Source organism: Stegastes partitus, unplaced genomic scaffold, assembly GCF_000690725.1.
Source record: "Stegastes partitus isolate 25-593 unplaced genomic scaffold, Stegastes_partitus-1.0.2 Scaffold1383, whole genome shotgun sequence".
NCBI lineage: Eukaryota > Metazoa > Chordata > Actinopteri > Pomacentridae > Stegastes > Stegastes partitus.
The window spans coordinates 178,593-186,344 of NW_007579114.1; the positions used below are offsets into that span (position 1 = coordinate 178,593).

Genomic DNA, 7,752 nt, shown 5'->3' on the forward strand with positions numbered 1-7,752 from the left:
ATGTTTTGTAGAGATTAGGTAGACATAGCATCTAGCCACAAAGGAGTCATTTCCATGTGTGTTACCAGCCCCAGACACCTGTTTACCCCTTCACCTGCACGCGTGATTGTATGTTTGTGTATTTGTTCTCACTCAGGGAGTAGACAGGGACGTTGTGTTAACTTGTCTGTGTCCTGTTCAGCCGTTAAGATCAAGAAACCCATCAAGACCAAGTTCCGTATGCCCGTCTTCAACTGGGTGGCCCTGAAACCAAACCAGATCAATGGCACTGTCTTCAATGAGATTGACGATGAGCGGATACTGGAGGTAAAACTCTCCTCCCACTTAGAAATTACTTAGTAGTATCCATTTCCTGCCTCGTTCCCATTATGGTGATACATCAACTAATTGCATTTTAGGACTTGAACGTCGACGAGTTTGAGGAGATGTTTAAGACGAAAGCTCAGGGCCCGTCGATCGAACTCACCATGAGCAAGCAGAAGGTCATCCAGAAGGGGCCCAGCAAGGTGGCTCTGCTGGACTCCAACAGGGCAAAGAACTTGGCCATCACGCTGAGGAAAGTGGGGAAGACGTCTGAGGAGATCTGCAAGGCCATTCAGCTGTGAGTCCTCAACTTGAAAGAAAAGCCAGCAAGCGTTCTGGTGTTTTTGTCTGGGTTTGTCTGCATGTGGTTCACTTTTAGACGAACTGTCTTCAACTTTTTACCCTCCTCTACCTCCTTGTCTTCCAGGTTCGACCTACGGACCCTCCCGGTGGACTTTGTGGAGTGTCTAATGCGCTTCCAGCCCACAGAGAACGAGATCAAAGTCCTGCGGCAGTTCGAGAAGGAGCGCAAACCTCTCGAGAGCCTGACGGACGAGGACCGCTTCATGATGCAGTTCAGCAAGATCGAGCGGCTCATGCAGAAGATGACCATCATGGCCTTCATCGGCAACTTCACCGAAAGCGTGCAGATGCTCACGCCGGTACGTTCTGGTGCTGATTCGTTCTGATGCAGGAAGCGGCGACGCAGCGCTGAATCTGACATGTCGTTCTCTTTGCTCGCCCACAGCAACTACATGCGGTCATCGCGGCATCCGTATCCATCAAGTCATCGCAGAAGCTAAAGAAGATTTTAGAGGTGACTGAACCCTTTTAGTTGTTGTGTCAAAACCCTGCACAGTTTCCCTTTTTCTCATCCTCGTTTACTCCCGTTCTGCAGATTATCTTGGCACTTGGAAACTACATGAACAGCAGCAAAAGAGGAGCAGTGTACGGATTCAAGCTGCAAAGTTTAGACTTGGTAGGTTGCTTTCTCTCACCTTTAAAGCTCTTTCTGTCTAGACGTTTGCACTCATCTGCTTTTACTTTCCTCACAGCTGCTCGACACCAAGTCGACGGACCGTAAGATAACCTTGTTACACTACATAGCCAACGTGGTAAAGGAGAAATACACACAAGTTTCTCTCTTCTACAACGAGCTGCACTACGTGGAGAAAGCCGCGGCAGGTGAGTCGAGTTTGCGGCAAGTTGACAGAAAAGTCGGAAATTTAGTCGATTCTCTGAGACTGTCCAAACTTTTTATTATCATTCCACCGAAGCGCCTCACACTCTTGTTTTATTACAGTTCAGTGAGCGGCTATGTCGTGTCAGCTAAGTCTCTCTCCCTCTACGTGTTTCGCAGTGTCGCTGGAGAACGTCCTGCTGGATGTGAAGGAGCTGCAGAGGGGCATGGAGCTGACCAAGAGAGAATACAGCATGCACGGCCACAACACCATGCTCAAAGACTTCATCACGCACAACGAGAGCAAACTGAAAAAGCTGCAGGACGATGCCAAGATCGCACAGGTAATACGACCACAACTCCAGTCGCAGTCAATCATCTGAACATTGTTTGTTTTGTTTTTTTTAACGTGCTGTTTTTTGGGTGTTTTTCTACGACAGGATGCCTTCGACGAGGCGGTGAAGTTCTTCGGGGAGAACTCCAAAACCACGCCGCCATCTGTCTTCTTCCCTGTGTTCGTCCGATTTGTTAAGGCCTACAGGGTGAGTTGGGTAATAGTCTCACAACACACGCACTACACCAGCTGAAAACACACACGTGGCATGCTGGCTGGCTTCACACTTGATTTATGTGACAACAGTGGCTGGGAGGTGGCAGTATGTGCCCTCTGGTGTTCACACCTCAATATAATGTTTTCTAAGCGCTGAAGTTAATTTAAAAGTTTACACGAGTAAGGCAAAGCAGGTTTATTTGGGTGGCACAGTTTGTACCCGAGGCAGAAGACAGATAAAGTCAATCCACGAAACATAAACACAATCATTACATTAATTACATTAAAAGTAAAGAGGCAGATAAAATCATCCATAAAAACATAGATAGAATCTCTAATTAGAAGAGTGCAGATAAAATACCTTCAGCTGTTATATGCACAACTAAGTAGATCTGTTTTCAGCCTGGATTTGAACAGTCAGAGTCGAGGCCTGTCTCATATCTTCTGAAAGACAGTTTCAGATTTGCATAAAACTGGAACCTCACCGTGTCTAGTCCCGACTCAAGGCACCAGCAGGAGGCCACTCCCTGAAGTTCTAAGTCCTCACATTTTACAATTTAGCACCAAACCCCTCACATAATGTGCTGTTGGACTTTTTTGAATTTCCCCAAGGGGATGAATAAAGTAAGTGTCTGTCTGTTGCATCTTTTTTTGCTGTATTGATTCTGGATCTCTGTAAATACTCAAATATTTCACTCAGCAGAAATTTGATCAAATTGGAAGTCTAAACTGGGATTCAGTCCAAGCCTCATTGGACTGCTTTCAGCTGTTTTCCTCCACTCGCTGCTGTGTGTCAACTCAGTTTAGTCTTTTTTTTTTTTCCTCTTAACTACTCCAGACCACATCAGTGTCGCTTCATTTACAACAGTTCATGACACTGCGGTAAAATCTCAGCTTGCCCAGAACCACACGAGGTGAAACTGTTGAATGTTTTTATTTTATTTTTTTAAAAACACGAGTTATCAGCTTGTAATTGATGTGAATGTGTAAATCTCTTCAGCAAGCGGAGGAGGACAACGAGCAGAAGAAGAGACAGGAACAGATTTTGATGGAGAAACTTCTGGAACAAGAGGCCATGATGGAGGAGGACCAGAAGGTAAGTTGACATTCATGTCAAACTGTTCTCCCCCCCATCCTCTCGATACCCTCCCCCTGCTTTCTAGGGCAGGAGGCTACAGAGGATCACAACGACCAGAAGGTAAGTCGGCTCCGCTTCCTCCCCTTCCGCTTCATCCTCTCTTCCTCCAGACTCCTGATCACAGGATTAGCCGAGCACCAACTGCCCGCTGGGTGTATCTACTTCTGCAGTCTGACGCCCTGCTGAGCCACATCACATCTACTCACAATCAGCTATTATACCCGTTAAATGCTTCAATTAATTCACACATGCAACAATGAAGGGATGCACGGAACAAAAGCGAATCTGAGCCAAAAGAAACCACACGTGGGAGAATCCTTTGTTGCTTATTTTGTGGTAGTGATTTGCCATTACGCTTATTAATAGATTTCAAGTGACTTTTTTTTTTTGTGTTCCCGCTCAGTCTCCATCCCACAAGAACAAGCGGCAGCAGCAAGAGCTGATCCAGGAGCTCAGGAGGAAGCAGGTGAAAGACAGCCGCCACGTCTACGAGGGCAAAGACGGCGCCATCGAGGACATCATCACGGGTAACATCACCCGGAGCTGCTCACGTTCACACACACACACCTGGCGCTCTGCATGAAGGTCCTCTCCTGCTGGATATTTCAGTGATTAACGAACGGGATTCTAAACCAACTAACACGACGACTTTGGCTCTGTCAAAGTATTCAGAAGTTATTACCTAACAAGTACGAACGTGCTCTGATGGCTAATCCAGCGCCATTCAGCTCAAATGTGTCTGATGATCATTGCTTATCTTATCTGCTTTGTCTTTGCTTTGTAACACTATCTGTACATAGACAGGGCCGGGATGTGACTATCTCCTGCAGTGTTTAAAGAAAAAGGGGATAAATATCATTGTTTGTTTAGCAGTAAATGAGTACATTGACACACTAGTTGAGTGAATTTAAGTGTTGTACTCTTGCTATTGTAGTCTATTTCCACTAATCTGACAGCAATATTTAAAAGTATTTATTAGTTTTTTGTAATTGTAGATTCATATTGTATTTACAAAACATAAAGTACAAAGGTCTGGGAAGATTCTCAGTCATCCAGGTCATGATTATTCTCGTAGTTTCGTCGTAACAACTGGACTTACTTGAGTTCCTTGAAGACGTTCCACCTCTCATCCAAGAGGCTTCATCAGTTCCAGACGGCTCCTTAAGGATATAAGTGTCTGGACCTCCCAACTAGTCAGTCAGAACTGATGAAGCCTCTTAGATGAGAGGTGGAACAAGAAACTCAAGCAAGTCCAGTCCTATAACAGAAAAACACTACTTACAAAATAACATATCAGTGTTAAATTCATACTGGTCCACATCTCAGTAGCTGTGAAACTTTGCTATATTCTAATCAAAACAACTTCAGGGAGATTTGAGCTTAGAAGATTTTATCAGGCCCTTAACTTTGTTTTTGTTCCCGGCCCCTGATGCTGTTGTTGGGTATTTGCTTAGTGCTAACCAGTGCTAAACCCCTGTAGGAGTCTTGCTTTTTTTCTTAAACTGTGTTTGTCTTGTTTTGTCCTGGCTGTTGTCCCTGTCGTTCTCAATGCAGTGCTGAAGACCGTGCCCTTTACCGCCCGCACAGCCAAGCGCGGCTCTCGGTTCTTCTGCGAGCCCGCTCTCAATGAGGAGTACCATTACTAAGCTTATAGAACTCTGTCTCTTCTCAAAGGTTGCTGGAACAAAACGTTCTCTTCTTTATGTCTTGTTTTTTTTTTTCTCCTCCTCCTCCTCCCTCCTTGCATGCGTCTTCACACTCCTCCTCTTTTTAACGCTCATTTCTCCCTCTTCGGACCTGTGCTCGTGTCTGATCTCATGGTTTTCTGGAGACAACGCGCACACACGCCTGAGTGTTTGTTCACCTGTTTTCTCCTCCCCTGAGCACGACGAAGGTGTCGTCGGACTTTTTCTCTGCCCACCTGCATGAAGTGTGACATCCACATTCATCGTCATTAGTCCACCAGACACGGCAAAACCATAATGTCACAGAGAGAACCGCCTCTTTTCTGTCTCCTGTACTGACAGGAGATTAAAAGAGGTGAACTTTTTCCTCTTCACACAACTGAAAAGTTAAAGCTGGGTGCTGCCATCTAGTGGCCATAGATTGAAAACAAATGGGGAGCAACGGAAGGCATCCGTCAGAGTTTTTCTCTCATTAGAGTCTAACTCAGGGATCTGGTCCTCGTGAGCTACTGTCCTGCAGGTTCTAGATGTTTCTGTACGTGCAACACAACTGACTCAAACTAATGGATCTCCAGCAGTTAATGAGTCTGTTAATGATCCATTAGTTTGAATCAGGTGTGTTGCAAGTACGGAAAACCTGCAGGACAGTAGCTCACTGGAGATCCCTGGTCTAACTGAACGATCTGATCTGGTGAGCAACACGCTGCGGTCCATCTTGTAGTATACAACAGAGTATATACAAGCAGGTATGACTACTGTTATAATGTGTCGGTGCCTGTGGCATTATAACTTGCTTTTCTGTGTTTCAGTCACTGTTTTAATTCAAAAATGAATGTTTGTGTGTTCACATTCACATATTGTTGTCCATTCACTGTGCTGCATGCCAATTGCTTCGCCCCTGCTGCTTTCCCACAATGCACCCCTGCTCTCCCACATTGCTCCTGCTGCCTCTTGTCGGAGGACTTTCTGCGGTCTGGCAGACTCGCTAACACTGTGCATGGCGTGTACATATAAATTTGTTTGCTACTAACATGCGATGAGGTGTCCTACGCCTGTTGTGTTGAAACTAACTCACGGTGTTTCCTCCCCTGGGTGCTTGCATGCTTTGGTTAGTTTTCTGGTGGTGTTGCTGTTGAACATGACAATCCCGCTGCGCCCTGGAATCAGATTTGTTTATTGCAGTTGCTCTGTACTGGGAGTTTGAAATAGGCTCTACTTTCTGTCCTGCTGGTAGCCACTTCGCAAAGCAGTCTGGGTCTAGTAACTGGAAAAAAAAAGAAAAATAAGAGCTTTGATCCTTCACTCTATTCCCTCTGTCCTCCTCTGCCAGTTGAAACCTCCTCCAGCTCTGTCCCCTCTCCTCCTCCTCCTCTGGCCTTCCCACATGCAGCCTACTGCCACTCTGCTTTGCTCTCGCAGCGCTCTCTCTCTCTCTCCCCCGGCAAAGCCAATGTGAACATGTTGGGCTGACATGCTCCTCCATCATTTTTAACTTTCATTTTGTCTTCTCTTCATCTAGCCCTAAAGAAGAATAATATTACTAAATTTCCCAATGTCTACTCGAGGGTAAGGAAGTCCTCCAGTAGCACCCCTGTAGTGGTGGATGTGTCCCAAACCTGGCAAGCATCTCTTTATTACCTCCCTTCCTCTGTAACTGTCTTCTCATGTAGGGTCCACTCATCACGCCTGTCCCTTCTGTTTCTCTCCTCCGTCATAGCAGTAAATCTCAGTGTCTTAAGATAGATAGCGTCCTCTCTTTGTATGAAGAAGATGCGTCTTGTGAATCAGAGATGCGTCGTAGGTTTTCTAGATTTCTGGCAGAGGCTTACAAATGAAAACCCTGCGGTCAGTCGTAACACCAGCTGACCGCAGGGATTTTTATTTTTTTACTTTAGACGTCATGCTGCTTTGAAAGACAGGCTGCCAGCACTATGAACATGTGGGCTCATCAAACTGCCCCGACAAGATGACTGACAGCTCTTTTATTCACCCCCTCCCCCCCATCCAATCCCTTCTTCCTTCCCCTCTCAGATTTGAGGAATCAGCCCTACAGGCGGGCGGACGCCGTGCGGAGGAGCGTCAGGAGGCGCTTTGATGATCAGAACCTGCGGCCGGTGAACAATGGCGAAGTGGTCATGTGACGAGGGAAAAAGTGCACGTGCTGGGTGGGGGGTGGGGGAGGGAGGGAGGGAGGGGAGAAGGTGGCGAGGACGTCGAGAGAGAGGGAGCGGCAGGAAGTCTGAGTGAAGGATGATGAGTATGTACATATATTACATAAGAATACACACTATTCTTTGTGCTATAGCGGCAGCGTTTCACTATGAAGGACTGGAACACGTGTGGACTGAAGTGTCTGAAAGGTGGATTCAGAAACCTTAGACAAGCTAAGTGCCTATTTTTGTGGTCTTCTGTTCGTCTGATGACTTCTTGTTTCAAATAATCCCACTTGGAGCAATACAACTTGACCTGGCTTTAATTTTTAAAGATGTGTAAAAAAAACAAAAAAAAACTGGACATGCGGTGGCCTTAGGAGCCACGTGAAAAGATGTTACCACGGAACCGTGATGTAGAATGTATGGGACGTCGTTCCCTTCAGCTGTTACAGATATTCCACCTCGTTAGCGACGTAGGATCTCGGTACATTCCGGTGCTCTCGTCCATTCCTCTTAAACACAAACATGTGCTCAACCTGCACTTTTTTTTTTTTTAACATCTCATGATGCTTCTCAAAGGGCTGAAGAAAGCGATCAGACAGTAATTAAAATTATATGACAGTAAATGAGGTATTTAAAGAAGGACCAGACCAGTCTAATGTGAATTTTTATACAAAGCAGACATCTCTACTGCAAATGATGGGCCAAACTTGAGTTGGTAGCTGTTAATCCATTTAAAAAAA

The 7,752-nt window shown here is 45.7% G+C and overlaps 1 protein-coding gene across 3 annotated transcripts in view; it reads left to right on the plus strand.

Moving 5' to 3' along the window:
* The window catches only part of fmnl2a (formin-like 2a), a 48,214-nt gene extending 40,462 nt beyond the window's left edge, over positions 1 to 7,752 (plus strand). Inside the window, exons 16-27 of one of the 3 annotated variants that reach the window (XM_008299154.1) lie at positions 182 to 306; positions 399 to 601; positions 731 to 965; positions 1,052 to 1,120; positions 1,202 to 1,282; positions 1,359 to 1,488; positions 1,664 to 1,827; positions 1,924 to 2,025; positions 3,034 to 3,129; positions 3,575 to 3,698; positions 6,376 to 6,475; positions 6,888 to 6,971. In XM_008299154.1, the coding sequence (XP_008297376.1) occupies positions 182 to 306; positions 399 to 601; positions 731 to 965; positions 1,052 to 1,120; positions 1,202 to 1,282; positions 1,359 to 1,488; positions 1,664 to 1,827; positions 1,924 to 2,025; positions 3,034 to 3,129; positions 3,575 to 3,698; positions 6,376 to 6,475; position 6,888 (1,430 nt within the window). In that variant the 3' untranslated portion in view covers positions 6,889 to 6,971. Of the gene's footprint in view, positions 1 to 181; positions 307 to 398; positions 602 to 730; positions 966 to 1,051; positions 1,121 to 1,201; positions 1,283 to 1,358; positions 1,489 to 1,663; positions 1,828 to 1,923; positions 2,026 to 3,033; positions 3,130 to 3,574; positions 3,699 to 4,725; positions 6,134 to 6,375; positions 6,476 to 6,887 lie in introns of those variants that run through there. The other 2 variants (XM_008299153.1, XM_008299155.1) reach the window with 2 other exon arrangements.